At 36.6% G+C, this 15,958-nt stretch overlaps 1 protein-coding gene and 1 pseudogene across 2 annotated transcripts in view; one reads left to right on the plus strand and one right to left on the minus strand.

Moving 5' to 3' along the window:
- Nucleotides 1-2,724: 2,724 nt before the first annotated feature.
- LOC309474967 (elastase-1-like) overlaps nt 2,725-15,958 on the plus strand; it is a 130,695-nt pseudogene continuing 117,461 nt past the window's right edge. Inside the window, exons 1-3 of the transcript XR_014211673.1 lie at nt 2,725-2,929; nt 3,332-3,542; nt 4,938-5,063. The product of XR_014211673.1 is annotated as an elastase-1-like (transcript). The remainder of the gene's footprint in view (nt 2,930-3,331; nt 3,543-4,937; nt 5,064-15,958) is intronic.
- On the minus strand, nt 8,111-15,905 carry LOC309476010 (uncharacterized protein). Its single transcript, XM_082139084.1, has 9 exons — nt 15,419-15,905; nt 14,281-14,608; nt 13,862-14,182; nt 13,653-13,772; nt 12,381-12,689; nt 11,917-12,228; nt 11,516-11,827; nt 9,519-9,815; nt 8,111-8,917 (listed from the first exon to the last, which is right to left on the minus strand). The coding sequence occupies exons 2-8, from the start codon at nt 14,501-14,503 to the stop codon at nt 9,667-9,669; spliced, it is 1,746 nt and encodes a 581-aa protein (XP_081995210.1). The 5' UTR covers nt 14,504-14,608; nt 15,419-15,905; the 3' UTR covers nt 8,111-8,917; nt 9,519-9,666.

Genomic DNA, 15,958 nt, shown 5'->3' on the forward strand with positions numbered 1-15,958 from the left:
CTGTTTTTCCCAAAATGATCACTAAAAGTAGTCGAGATACATTTTTACTGTTGCTATGCACTACGTTGATAACGGGGATATACAAATCTCTATGGATAAGCGGACACCAGCGACATATTTTAAGAGAAGAGGATTACAGGGTAAATGCTGAAAAATCCAGCTAGTAAATAAGTGTTTAGGAGAATATTGTTCTGCAGGATATCGCAGTGATGTATGATAGATGAATAGTGAAGTCTGTAGTTTGAGATCATATGGTATTTATAAGGAATATAATTATATTTAAAAAAATTAACATTTTTTTAAAAACTCATAGCTTGTGGGGTAAATTTTTTTTTTAAATATAATATATTTTTTTTGGCGGAGGTGAAGTGGTAGGCGGAGTTTCCTCTGCAGCGCTATGTACAGTATGCAGCAGTTCGCCCACTGTCTACGCGAGTCTTCAAACTGCACGGGCAGCAGGTAACATTGAGCTAATACGGAAAAGTTATATTTATCCTATATGCTACTGTAAAAGTTGCGGCAGCATGTGAGTTATGCTTAACAATCATAAAGTATAACTTAATTTCAGCCGCATTCTGAGTCTGACAATGTCATTCGTTTTTGTCCAAGGCCATAGCAAGTGTTATTAGCTAGCTTGGGGAAATACATCTAGAGAAAGGAAATTGTAAGCCCATGTCCAGCTCTAAATTGTAAGGAATTTATATGTTTGATTTCAAAGTACACTTTACAATAAGGTTAATTTGTGTATTATTTATATTAACTAACATTAACTAGTCATGAGCAAAACATTTGTTAGGCTAATGTAGACCTATTTTAATCTTAGTTAATAATAATACAACTTTTAATTGTTTGTTCATGTTATGTCACAGTCAGTACATTAACTAATGTTAACAAATACAACTTTTGATTTTAATAATGTTTTAGTAAATGCTGAAATTAATATTGAGTAAGATTAATAAATGGTGTAGAAGTGTAGTTCATTATTAGTTCATGTTAACAAATGCAATGAAACCTTATTGTAAAGTGTTACTGATTTCATGATAGCTAACACTTTAATGAATACATAGCCTACATAAAACTTATAACATCAACATAACTAAACATGAATTCCTCATAATTACTTACTTGATTCTCTGTTTTGTTTGGTAAAGTAAATCTTTTTTTGTTTAATGTGTAATGCATTCTAATTGTATCACCATCTTAAATTTCATTGGTAATGAAGACAGGCTCTCTGACCTACTGCTGCTCTCCATCGAGCGAGATATTCCAAATAATTGTGAGGAAATCATTAAAATATATAAAAACACAACAGACAGACGGGTACTGCTTTAAATACAGTTTTTAAAGTTTTTTAAAAAAGTGCCCTTTTTGGTCCTTCCGCCCCTGCCCTGGAGGAGGTCTGTGCACGCCCCTGGATTAGTGTGTGGTGTTAATGATGACAGCATACAACTGAGATTATTGGCTGAGGATGGACTGACGTTTGAGACAGCGCTAAAGAAAGCTCAGGCTAATGAGGCTGCTAATAAGGATATGGCTGATTTGCATAAAGATAAAGGAAATCGAATGGGTACCACAGTTTTCAAGATGGACACAGGAGAAAAGAGTAAGTTGAGGGTTACAGGAATGTGCTATCGATGTGGTGGAAGTAACCATGGGCCAAAATACTCGAGATTTGCTGATACTGAAGAATTTTTTTTTATAATTGTGGTAAAATTGGACATGTGAAAAGAATATGTAGAATGAAACCGGTGTTGATAAAGAAAGGACATCTTGGAAATGGGGGAGAGGAAAATCAATCAAAGAGGGCAAATTATCTTCAAGAAGAGGAGGAAGATTAGTCTGAAGAAGTTTCATAGAGACAGCCCCATGTACCCCTATTACACAGACACTGGTTGTAAATGAATGCCCTGTGAAGTTTGAGATTGACACTGGATGTAGTGTGACTGTCTTCTAAGATGGACTAAGGAAAAATGGAAGCTAAAAAGAACTTGCCTGAACTCAAAACAAGCTCTCTCATTTTAAAAACATACACTAGACAGTCAGTGCATGTTCTAGGCACCACCAAGGTTAAAGTCTAACACAAAGGGGCTTATCAAAAAATTCGAAGCAGTGGTGGTGGCAGGATCTGGGCCTAATTTATCAGGACGATCATGGCTCATAGATCTGTAACTCAGCTGGGAGAAAGTGAGTAAAATTAAAGACAGTTGTTGCAAGACATCTTAAGGAAACATGAAACAGTTTTCAAAGAGGAACTTGGGACAATAAAAGGAGCCACTGCTAAGATTCATGTACCAAGTGATGCAAAGCCTATTTTTTTTTTTAAATCAAGGTCACTGCCTTTTGCTATGAGAGAGAAAGTTGAAGCTGAACTTGATCGCCTGATTAAAGACCATATTATAGAGCCTGTGAGATTCTCAGAGTGGTCAGCACCTGTTGTGCCGGTTTTAAAGCCAGATGGGACAGTAAGACTTTGTGGAGACTACAGAGTAACCATTAACAGAGAGTCGTTACTGGAGCAGTATAACATCCCTAGAATGGAGGACATATTTGCAGTTTTAGCTGGAGGTGAAAAAAGTTCAATATGAGTCATGGCATGCATATCAACAAATTCTGTTAGATAAGACTTCAAAGCCGTATGTGACCGTGAATACACACAAAGGATTGTTCACATACACCACATTACCTTTCGGAGTTAGTTCCAGTCCAACAATCTTCCAGAGAAACATGGAAGAGGTCCTGAAAGACATTCCAGAGGTCACTGTATATCTGGACGATATTTTGCTGACAGGACGAGATGATCAGGAGCATTTGAGGACACTGGATCAAGTGTTGCAGCGGTTGGAGGAGTATGGTTTGAGGTTGAAAAGGGGAAAGTGTAAATTCTTGGAAAAGGAAGTCATTTTCCTGGGACACAAAGTGGGTGACACTGGTATTCATCCATTTCTGCATCCAACAGGTTTCTGCCAAACCTCTCAACACTGCATGCTCCATTGCACAGGCTTTTGAAGAAGGACGTCTCCTGGGGTTGGAAAGAGGAACAAGAGGAAGCCTTTAAAAAATCCAAAGAGTTACTGCAGTCTAACCGTGTGTTAATCCACTATGATGAGAAAAAAGAATTAATGCTTTCTTGTGATGCATCAGCGGTGTGGGAGCCGTGTTAGCACATCGTATGGCAGATGAAACGGAGAGACCCATTGAGTTTGTGTCACAAACACTTACAGTAGCAGAAAAAAAAAATGACTCAAGCTGGAGAAGGAGGGTTTAGCTGTAGTGTTCAGGGTAAAGAAATTCCATCAATATCTGTATGGCTGTAAATTTGTGATCTCTACAGACCATAAACCTTTACTAAGTTTACTGAATGAACTCAAAGCTGTGCCACAGATGGTCTCTCAAAGAATTATGAGAAGGACAGTGATGTTGGGGTCATATGAGTATGTCATTTCTTACAGAGTGGGCAAGGACGATGGAAATGCAGATGCTCTCAGTCGTCTTCCTGTTCCAGAGATTCCAGAGAAAGAGCCGAAGGAGGATCATGTCTTAATGTTGGACAGCATTGTTAGTCCTTTGACGACATCAGAGCAAATCAAGCACTGGACAACTTGAGATCCTGTCCTCTCTAGAGTGCGTGAGTATGTGCTTAAAGGTTGGCCTGATCACAGTAATACAAATGAATTTGTACCTTATAAACAGAGACAACAAAAGCTCAGTGTTCAAGACGGGTGTGTGCTGTGGGGAGCCTTATCAGCGTTCCGGAGCAAGGACGTTCGGGGTTGCTGGAACGGCTACATCAATCTCACCCAGGTGTGTCGAGGATGAGAGGCCTGGCCAGGAGTTACCTGTGGTGGCCAAATTTAGATGCTGACATTGAGGCCCGAGTAAAAGATTGTACTGTGTGTCAAGAACAGAGAAAAGCCTTTCTCTCTACCCAATACCCCCAACCTCACACCAAAATGAATGTCATGCCCTGTAGATAGGCTAGCCTATATAAAGATCATTTAGTAAGCGGAAATGTGAAATGTACCATAGCATATTAGAGGAAGACGCTGTTATCTCGATTGAATTGATGCTTGAAGAATGCACTTACACAACAGCCACGAGTAACAGCAGATAGCAAAGTTTTCTATGCAGAATTTGATTTGACGACAGTCATGAAACCAATTACTCGATCCAATCACGTTGATGGATATAAATAAAATTTTAAAACAAGCATGTAACGAGTAACAACCACAAAATTAAGGAAAATAGTGGAGTAAAAGTACAGATACATCACTTAAAATGTAATCAAGTAAAAGTAAAATTACACTATATTTTTATACTCAAAAAAGTACAATTTAAAAAAAAAAACAACTACTTACAGTAAACTTGATGTCACGATCCACACACAAAGGAACGGGAAAAGGAAAGATCCAAGTGCAGTAAAGATTTATTAGGGTAAATCCAAAATCGTAGTCTTCCAGGCAGAGGTCAAAATCCAAATAATAAATCCAAGAAACAAGAACACAAAGCGGAAATACAGGGAACAGAAGTGGCATGATATGAGACAAGGAATCCGTGACAAACACTAGACAGGCAGGGTATATATAACAAGAACTAACAATGATTAACAGGGAACAGCTGGGTGCAATGATGACAGGGAACAGCTGAGTGCAATGAACAGTGATTGGTACTGACAAGGATTGTGGAAAATGCAGTTCATGAATGGGATGACACCGTGGAGACGAGGACCTCTAGTGGACACCAGTGATACACAAACAGACACTGTGACACTTGAGTATTGTAACTCATACTGCAGAACAAAAGTGTGCGTTTCTAAATTTGTGACCGTTTTCAAACTGATTGACTAGCCAATGGAATTTTCGCTCCTATAAGGCGTTAATAAAAAGTGTTCACTTGTTCCTTACTCTACTTATGTGTTTCTGAACTTGTTTTCTGTGCAGCTTGAGAACTTGGCGTGTTGTCCTGGGCGACCATGACATCTACAACCACGAGGGTCGTGAGCAGTACATGACCGTCAGTCAAGTCATCATCCACCCCAACTAGATCAGAAACAGTGTGGCTTCTGGGTGCGTGTATAACATACAACACAATATGTGGTGACAGTTACAGAATCACAAATAACAATAATATTGCCAAGCCGATTAAACATATCTTCCATGAATGTAAAAAGTAAATACCTTTACTGTAATATATGACTGTCTCAACCATTTAATGTACTCAGTTCAATATTTTTTTCTCCACTCAGGTTTCAGTCAGACCACCTTCTCTATTTATTATTTATTTATTTTTGGTTACACTTTATTTTAAGGTGATGTATTTATATTGTACTCACTTAAACAAGTATCCTACTACACTAACTACTTACAGTTAGGGTTTGGGGTTACACTTTTGTTAGGAGTTAACAGTTTAGGACCCAAGGACCAGATGTTTGAAAGAAGACCTGGAGTCAGAATTATAAAAAATTGAAGAAAAGTTTTACTGAAGATAGTTTGCAGTTTCATCAGCAGAAGTCAGCTTCAAGACTCACACATGAGTTCTTAGGCCGCCCGCTTACAGTTACAAAGATCACAGCAGTTATACCATTTCCAAGGTCTAAGCTGATAGTAATTACCATAGTAATTTAAACATAGTAATTTTCCACACATATACAGATAGACTGAAGCATATCTCTATAGATTATGCAGCTGGCACTCGGACCCTGAAGTTAGGCACGTCATGATCTTCCAGGTCGCAGATTTGGGTTGCTGGGCACCAACATGTCCAGAACAACAACTCAGTCAATCTCCAATAATGCCAGTGGTTCCTTAACCTGTAACCAAGAAGACTAACACACACACACCATTACACAGCTTTTCCAAGGTTGGATTTGGCCAGGCTCTAACTACAGGAGTCTCGTCTCAAAAATTCAAGATAATGCGTTTTTTCTCAAGGAGAGCTACATTTTAGTCTATAATGAAAATATAGGCTTTAACTGAGAAATGGTCCCTTAAACTATAGACTTCAATGACCCCTATGTGTTTTAACATGTTGAAGACCTTTCTCAAACACAAATGCAGTCCCTATTTAATTTCTGAAAACTGGGATAAATTGGCAAGCAATGTTACTGCATTCAAATATCAAATACAGACATTAACGAATACATGAAAAGAACATTTCAGTAATCACACTGGTAACTTCTATAACAAAGTAAAATCTCCAGAGAAGTCATATAACTCATTTGATATTTAGAAGGAAAAATATTGATTAATACCTTGATTATAATCACTCATTACATATACATTGAAGCAGCAGTGGATTCCAATCCACCCCCTTCACTTTATTTTAAGGTGTCATTGTAATTATATTTAAGTACTGAGTAATATTAAGCAACTACATGTACTTACTATTGGGTTAGGGTAGGAATCGGATTTGGTTGAGGGTTATTTGCATGTAATTCTGCCTAGGGTTAGTATTACTATGAAAAGTACATGTAACAAGGACACTGTAAAATAAAGTGTTACTGGGTTTGGTTTAGGCCTAGTTACTTGTAATTATGCATAATTTACTGTTATTACTATAGTAGTAATATAAAAGTACATGTAGTAAAGTGTAACTACGTCACCTTAAAATAAAGTGTTGCCTTATTGTTTGCACTAATGACAGAAAACGCATCATATATCAACAATTGCGCATTTCAATTTAATGCCACACATGCAACTACTGTATATCTACAATTACAGATAATATCAAAGAAGCATATTTTACTCTATTGAGTTTTTGACATAAGTTTCATGCATAACTACCTGGACTTACATCATCAACACAACATCCATGATCTGATTGAATGTACTATTCCTGATTCCTTCCTCTCATGGATGTGATCTTCATTTAGCTGGTGGGTCACTCTCCGCTCAGCTGAAACAGGCCTACCTGCCCGTGGTGGACCACAGTACCTGCTCTCGTAGCGACTGGTGGGGAAGCACCGTGAAGAACACTATGGTGTGCGCTGGTGGTGGCAGCTTGTCTGGATGCCAGGTGAGAAAGACTGGCTGTCAAACAGATCATGAACTATTTCATACTGCAGTAAAATGTCTAATTTTGTCTCCTGTTGTGTTGTTTTTAGGGTGACTCTGGCGGTCCTCTGAACTGTCAGGTCAGCGGTCAGTACGTCGTCCATGGTGTGACCAGCTTTGTGTCATCAGAGGGTTGTAATGCCTACCAGAAGCCAACAGTCTTCACTCGTGTGTCTGCCTACAGCAGCTGGATTAATGGAGTAAGTGCAATTATATCATCATTATAATAAACTAACAAGCAATCAATGTCATGACTGTATCTTATAATACTGTTTTCATTTCGTATATTTCTTGTGCCATTTTGTTCATTTCAGATAATTGGATAAGTGGAAAAACTGAGAAGATGAAAGAAAAGCATCCTCCATTTATCAGCTTTTAACATCTGCAATGGCAAACAATATTTACAATAAACTTTACATCTAATCTTGGGCTGCTTTTGAATCATTTTAAAGATTTGTGACCTTGTTTAATCCAGTTTAATCATAAACAATAAATACATTTAGTAGAGCACTTAACTATTTGAAGTTATTTTTTTAAGTGGAAATTTAAATTGTTTATACGTAATGGTCTTGACATATTAACCCCTTCAGACCTTGTGGTCATTGGAAACAAATTTATTTTTCTAATATGAGTAATGGCGGGTCACTGATTGGTCCCTGAGAAACCAACAACAATGAAAATATGCTGTACATCGTAGTGGAAATATATATGAATTAATGAGTTCGCAAAAATGTATTTTTTTAGATTAATTTTTGCATTTAAGGAAAGCAAAATATCAAGTAGGTAAAATTGTTTTGCTCACTGGTTAAAAAAAAAGGTCTGTAGGGAATAACATTTTGGGGAAATTTTGTGGGCAAAAAAGATCCACTGTCAATAGTGACAAACAATGGTTATTTTGACTCTACCTTAATGGAAATTAATTGACTATTTTATTGAATTAAACTAGAGAATATTTTAGTTTTTGCTATCTTTCCAGAAAAGACTTCAACAGATTGTGGTTTACAAACAGATATTAATTCAATGCAATTTTATTTGTAAAGCACATTTAAAACAACCGAGGTTAGCCAAAGTGCTAGACACTGACATAATTTCAGACAAATTATAAACACATAACATGAGCACAAGACACAGTTAAACAAAAGACAGACTAGAAAATTAAAAAGCAGAAAATAACTCTCAGGCTGGTTTAAAAGCCAATGAATAAAAGTGAGTTTTAAATCGTGATTTAAAAATGTCAGGGCTGGGAGCTACTCTGACACGCATAGGCAGATTTAGATATTAATACCAGCAGTATGTATCTATATCTTATATTAACTTTTATTAATTGAGCAGAATTTTATACAAATTACTTGGAAATGTGAATAAAACAAAAGCCATTCGTCCAAGGAACACACACAAAAGCAGTGGAATACAAAAAACAAGACCATAAAAAAAACAGACATGGAATAAACCTTGAACCAGACTCATTAGAACCTCATTAATATCAAAATGTATAATATTACCAATTATAAATCATTGTCCAATGACAAGAGTCAGGCAGTATGAATATGAAATATAGCACTGTAATACATAACACAGTAACAAATCACTGCTATACAGTACATATAAGGTCCATACACTAACAAGTTAAGGACTGTAGTAAAATAAATTCATATATAATATAAAAAAATATATAGATTAACCATTTGAACCAAGTTCAGTTATGATCACATTTGTTATGTTCACAAGCACCTAATTAAAATAGTCAATTATAAATTCTCTAAAATTGTTTACATAATGTCATACACAATGTGCAAAAATTCACAGTTATATTTGTATTAAGCGTATCCCCTCCTGCTCATCCACGCTGTCTGTATTTCTTTCTCTCTCTGTAAGAAAACAAAGAATACTGGTTAAAAAGGTTGATGTCACAGCTACTTTAGTGTCAATGTTCAGCCAATAAACATGTTTAAAAAACAAGCATTTCTACCACTTACCCGATCAAAAACACTCAAAATAATACAGTGTTGAGTGTCAAACCGTAAAGAATTGAGAAAATTAAAGGACAATTTAGAAAATTAAATCTTGCAATTGTAAAGTAGTCCACTGAAGGTGAGCTTGTTGAGAACCCAAATGCAGTTTATTTACAAAAACGCGATCAAACAGAAAACAAAAGCACGGACACATTTACCAAACAGTGGTTAAAGGAAACAATACTTGACAAAGACACATGGCAAACATGAGGGCTTACATACAGACTAATGACTAAAGGACACCTGAACAATGAAACAATGGACCAATGACAGCATGACACATCAGACAAGGGAACACATGGCAGGATCACATGACATGACTAACAGTGAATCACATGACAAAGACATGAAACATGACTGACATGAAACAAAACCAAAACAAGACGTGACAGCAATATGTTCATTTCAGAGCGTCTGTACACAGAGCCAAAATAGAAAAGATCACCATGTTACTCACCACGGATTGTAACTTTATATCTCTTGTATTTAGTCTCTCGGCTGCTGATGATCAGTAGTTTATAGACTCCGGCATGTTCAGTTGTGCTGTTTCTTATGATCAGAGATCCAGTTTGATGATCCAGATCCAATATTTTTTTGAATTTCCCTTAATATGTACAGGCACTTTTGTTTGTTTCTCTTTTAGCTATGAGTCTGTCTTCAGCTCCAAACAGCCACAGCATCAGATCATCATCTTGTGTTTCAGTTTCGTTGTGTAGCGTGACCAAATCTCCCTCCGTCGCTGACACAGTCTCCTCTTTATTTTGTCGCAGCATCAGAAAAAAAGAGAAAAACATGGACATTATAACAGGTGATCTGACCTCACTGCCACGGTAACATCGATTACCTGATTAATTAGGAGGTCAAGAGGGTACATTTTCTTCAATATTGTGATGGATTTCTGCGCTCCACATACAGAATCTACAGGTTTGGATTTGGAACGACATTTCAATTGTTTATCTAAGCAAACCTGGACGATCAAAATCAGTGTTTCTATAATAAAAAAATAAATAAAAAAATGTTCTAGGAATGTTTTGCTAATATTCCCAAACCCTCATCTTTCCTTCATTAAAAAAATAATAAAAAAATTGAGTGTTCATCGCAGTGGTCCAAGCCCTTAGGACTTTTGTCGCACTTGAACCACCAATACACACACACACACACACACACACACACACACACACACACACACACACACACACACACACACACACACACACACACACACACACACACACACACACACACACACACACACACACGTGACCGGATTCGAGGAGTTTATGTGTTTGTAATAAAATAAAAGTAACAAATCCTTCCCATGACCCCCTTAGGAATGAATGGATTGCAAGGAATGCTTCAGTATACATGTAAAAACCTAACAAATGCTCAAAATTAAAACTAAAAATAATCAAACTTTACCAAAAGATGATTTTATAATGTCTAGTAATTTAAAGTTAAATATAGATATTTTTTAAATCTCCCAAAAAAATTGCATAAGAAAATAGAAAATATTATAAAAATGAAATGATAGAAGCTTTCTGGACAAAACAGAAAAGAAAGTATTAATTTTAGAGCTTCAGGTAATTTGTTCTTGGTAATGTGAAAGTTAAGTGAACATTCCATTTTAGAATTTCGCAAACATTATGGGAGTTACTTTAGAATGTTCTCTAAAACATTCTGAAACAAAGTAAAATATATATTTTTTTTAACTTGAGAAAAAAAAAAAATTCCATGAATGATATATAATTAATGCTTTTATGTTAACGTTTTGAGAACATTATTGAAGAACAGATCAATTTGAACGAACATTCTATTAATGTTACTGGAAGAACTTTGAGAGAACCTTGCCAGAACGTTAGCTAAAGTTCTAAGAACGTTCCTGTCAGCTGGAATGACATTTCAGCCAACATTTTATTCTTTTCACAAGATTCCTCTGTAAACTGTTGCCAACTCTTTCCTGCATTAAAAAGTCTGATGTTTGAGTAAAGAAGGGTAAAGAGGGGGAAGACATGGCCTGTCGATCATCTTCTAGTTGTGGACTTTATTTTCTTATATTCCTTGCTTTATCCACCAAATTAAATTATAGCCCAAATATCTTAAAATTTTCAACATGGGTGTGTCTTTTCAACACACTCATGACAATTTGTAACTATTTTACGTTTTGGGCAAATTGGTGGCTAATTCATATAAATACATACAATATAATTTGTTTGTTTTTGTACAATCTGTTTACACCCAAGTGTTAAGATATGGGGTTGGGGTGGACCTTCATGCTTACGTTTTTGTATGATTTACACTGTACGAATTCATACAAATGTGCCACCTTGTAACAAAGTTATGTTTTCCTGTGAGATCAGTTTGTTTTTTTTCAGTTGTTTGTGTCTTTAACTATTAATAATCTGTGTTAAGACCATTAAAAGTCAAAACAGTGGTAAATATGATTGCGTTACTCACCGTGGGCAATCACCATGAATCTCTTGCATGTGATCTTTTTGCCGCTGGTGATTTGTAGTGTATAAACGTCTGAATGTTCTCTGCTGATATTCCTGATGGTCAGATCTCCAGTTCGCTGGTTTAACTGTAATCTGTCTCTGAATCTCCCATCAGGACCTTCATAGAATAAGGCCTGATTGGTGGCTGCGTTGAGTTCAGCTATGAACGTTTCTTTATCGCTAAACTTCCACAGTATCCGCTCATCATTCTTCAGATTGGTAACATCAGTTTGTAGAGTCACAGAATCTCCAACGGTATATTTCAGCGTATTCACTGCCAAAGAGAGAGAAACATATAGAAGAGACATGTGAATGTGAAAGTAAACCGCACTATCAATACTGTGATTATCTTGAGCTACTCACGCCAGACAAGAACGTTGAATTTCTTGTATGAAACTTTATTGCTGCTCTTCATCTGTACTTCGTAAACTCCAGAGTCGCTGCTTTTGGTGTTTGTGATGGTGAGATCTCCAGTTCGACTGTCCAGCTCCAGTCTGTCTTTGAATCTCTCGTCGTCAACATCGTAGACGCTGGTCTCATTGGTTTGCCCATCAACTTTGGCTATGAGGGCGTTTATAGGTTCAAACTTCCACAGAATCAGATCATCTTTCTGTATTTCGGTAATACCAGTCTGCAGATGGACAGACTCTCCCTCCGTGAATTTCAGTGTGTCCACTTCATTTCATAAAGAAATAGAAACAAAGCATGTTGATATGTGCAGATGAACAACTCAAATCCCACTTTAGACCTCAATGAAGTGTAAAATGAATAAATTAACACATTTACAGACAATACTGTAAGGTGTTTGAAGTATTTCACCCACACACCTCGTACAATAACCTTGAATCTCTTGATTTTGGCTCTGCTGCCGGTGATCTGCATCTGATAATCTCCAGAGATCCGGATCCTGATGTCGCTGATGGTCAGATCTCCAGTCTGCTGGTCCAGCTGCAGTTTGTCGCTGAACCGCTCGTCGTCGGCGTACGAAATGTTACCGGCCTTTTTGTGTATTTGAGCGATGACCATGTCCTGCGGTCCAAATGTCCAGAGTACTTCATCCTCTCTCTGGATTTCAGTTGCACCGGTTTTCAGCGTGACAGAATTTCCCTCCGTCACTGACACTGTTTTTTTATTTTCTGTCTCAGCACCAAGATAAAAAAAAGTTTTAACAGATGTTTCATTTTTCAAATAGTTTTACGAAAAATTTACGAATAAACCACTATAAATGTCTGAGGTCCCATCAGAAATAATAGCTTTGCTCCAAAACAGTGAGAATGCATTTGCAATGAAGGAGCTGTTCTAACAAGAAACAGATCTTCTCTCAGATTTTGCTTTTCAATCTGATTCAAAAGCGTTGTTTTCTGACACCGTTTGTGTCTGACTCTCAACATCATGTTTAATTTTTCAAAAATTCACAGCAAAAAACTGCAAAAACTCCTAGTGAGCTGCATAAATAAGTAGCATTTTAAGGTGCATTCCTAATAAAGGGATGTTCTTTTTTTCTGTTGGTTTTCAATTCATTTTAAAAGTAACTTTATAAAATGCATTTCAAGGATTCTAGAACTTCCTGTATCTTAAGTGGGAACAAGAATCACAGACTGCATTACAGCTACAGTCAATTCCTGTTTTTCTTAAAGGGATACTCCACTTTTTTTGGAAATAGGCTCATTTTACAACTCCCCCAGAGTTAAACAGTTGAGTTTTACCGTTTTCGAATCCATTCAGCCGATTTTCTGATATTTAGAAGAATGTCAGTAACCAGACAGTTTCTGGTCCCATTGACTTCCATAGTAGGAAAAAATATATACTATGGAAGTCAATGGGACCAGAAACTGTCTGGTTACTGATATTCTTCTAAATATTAGAAAATCGGCTGAATGGATTCGAAAACGGTAAAACCCAACTGTTTAACTCTGGGGGAGTTGTAAAATGAGCCTATTTCCAAAAAAAGTGGAGTATCCCTTTAAGATCACACACATAATTCGTTACAGATACAGTATTTCTCAATTGAAGGAAACATAGTTATGCAAATTAAATAAACTTTTAAACTCTTATATGGGGTTATTTCTTTTGCTATATTAGCTGTAGATAATGATTACCTTTCCGTTTAGAGTATCTGAACATGTAGTAAATCACAGCCAGAGCTACAGCCACACACAGCAGGAGAAAAACACAAATCAGCACAATATAACCAGCGGACAAACCTGGATCTGGAATGGCTGAAGAGAGAAAGTCATTAGTTTAAGTAATTTTACTGTGCGATTTAAGGGAAATGCTCATTTAACATGATTAAACATGAGCTACTTACCAACAAAAACATTGAATCTCTTGTATAAGGTCTCTTTACTGTTGGAGATCTGTAGTTGATAAACACCAGCGTCTGCGGTTCTGAGGTCTCTGATGGTGAGATATCCCGTCTGATTTTCCAGATGTATTCTCTCTCTGTATCTCTCATCAGGACTGTATGTGATCTCATGAATCTTTATGTTCATTTCAGTTATAAAAGTGTCTGGATTCGTAGTTCCAAACGTCCACCGTATTAGATCGTGTTTCTCTGAATCAGTAACACCAGTGTGTAGAGTCACAGAATCTCCTTCTCTCTTGTTTTCCAACCCTGCAAAAATCACATCTGGAAAACAAACAGGAACAGTTATGCGATGCATAGTGCATTTTAAAAGTAAAATAGGCCTAAACTATAATCAATATAGATATATCGGAGCTACTCACCATGGACAGTAACACTGAATGTATTGACTAAGGTCTCAGTGCTGATGATCTTTATATAATAATCTCCGGAGTGTTTGGTTCTGATGTCACTGATGGTCAGAGATCCAGTCTTATTGTCCAGCTGCAGTCTGTCCTCGAATCTCCCATCATCAACATCATATAATGAGACAGACTGTCTGAGCTGTGCCCTCGATTTTAGCGATAATGGAGTTTTGAGATCCATACATCCACATCAACAAAAATATTCTCTGTATTTCAGTGACATTAGACTGCAGAATGACGGAATCTCCCTCTTTCACTGACACTTGTGTCGTCTCCCCAAACACACCTGAGAAATGAACAAAATATAGCTGAAAGTTTTCAATATCAGTAAACTGTAAACAGTACAATCTTAAAAATAAAGGTTCCAAAAGAAGGGATTTCTCAGCAGTGCCATAGAAGAGCCATTCCTGGTTCTTCAAAGGACCGTTCAGTGATCAGTTCTTAAAAATATGTTACTCATAGTGTAAATTAACATTTAAATAATGTAAAGAACCTTTTTGTGCAATGGAAAAGTTGGTTCTTCATAGACATAGATGCCAATAAAGAACCTTTTTTTTTTCTTTTTTTTTTGCAGTGTAACGCAGCAGTCGATATTTAAATCTTAACGATTATATCATCCTATTAGAACAGCCAACAGAATACACTGAATAACCAACTATAAAATTAAATATCATCATAAAATGCTAATCTTATCATTGTGGAATTTGTCCACGAATGATTGCGCAATATTTGCATAACAAAAGAGAAGCAGTGTGAATCTTATGAAGGCTATTAATGAATGAGTGTATTCCGTCATGAATGTATCTTTGACCAATTTAAGATGAGTTTATCAGATGTTGATGGCTATAACTGTTTGTGTGGAAACCCTCCCCCTATATTATTGTAGAACAGACAAAAGCAATGATTTAGCTTTTCTTATATTCTTTGCAAATTATTTTCCTTACTTAAAAATGTTCCGATTCATCAATTACAGCGACGGTGAAATTCGTATTTTCCCGAATCTGTTGTAGCCTAATAGCCTATGTGACATTTTACGGATAAGAATAGGCTATTAGCCTGAATGTGAAACCGAAAGAATGACGAACCGATGACTTACCTTGAAAAAATAATGCGAAAGAAAAGAGCAATAACAGTTTCTTCATATTGTTTTAGAATCCTAGATCATAACCATGACTCGACTTGATGAGGTGATCGATCCGTGGCGTTTCTGTCGTATAAACGAGCAAAACACGAGTGACAGTGAGAGACCGTCACGGATGGCAAAAACAAAACAAAATAGTGTTGACTCACTGTTGAGGAATTTTGAACAGATGAGCCGGTTATTACAAAACAACGAATGTTCGCTCATGAATATCATTTAGGTTATGCACAAATGTTATTTTTCTGTAATGCTCATTTTCAAGTCAAACCAGAAACGTAATTATAACATAGGTCTATAATATGCTGTTGGTTTCCAATCTCTATCTAGTGTTCTTGCTTGTAGTTTCTGCCATTGTACTCATGAGGGCAGAGGAAGGCAAAACCTGATCACAGATCAGTAGCCTATCTATTTTCCATTTAACTTCCTTTGAGCATTCAACATGCAATCAGCATAGACTGTAAAAAAATAATTCTGTGGCTTAGTAAATATTACAGA

The sequence above is a fragment of the Leuciscus leuciscus genome, assembly GCF_965113295.1.
Source record: "Leuciscus leuciscus genome assembly, chromosome: 15".
In the NCBI taxonomy this organism is placed as follows: domain Eukaryota; kingdom Metazoa; phylum Chordata; class Actinopteri; order Cypriniformes; family Leuciscidae; genus Leuciscus; species Leuciscus leuciscus.

What these genes read in the sequence shown, in the direction of transcription:
- LOC309476010 (XM_082139084.1), bottom strand. Translation starts at nt 14,503, where the DNA reads ATGGATCTCAAAACTCCATTATCGCTAAAATCGAGGGCACAGCTCAGA. An exon ending in GAGATTCAATGTTTTTGTTG is followed by an intron (nt 13,773 to 13,861) that starts GTAAGTAGCTCA and finishes TTCTCTCTTCAG; the next exon opens with CCATTCCAGATCCAGGTTTG. An exon ending in CAGATACTCTAAACGGAAAG is followed by an intron (nt 12,690 to 13,652) that starts GTAATCATTATC and finishes GTGCTGAGACAG; the next exon opens with AAAATAAAAAAACAGTGTCA.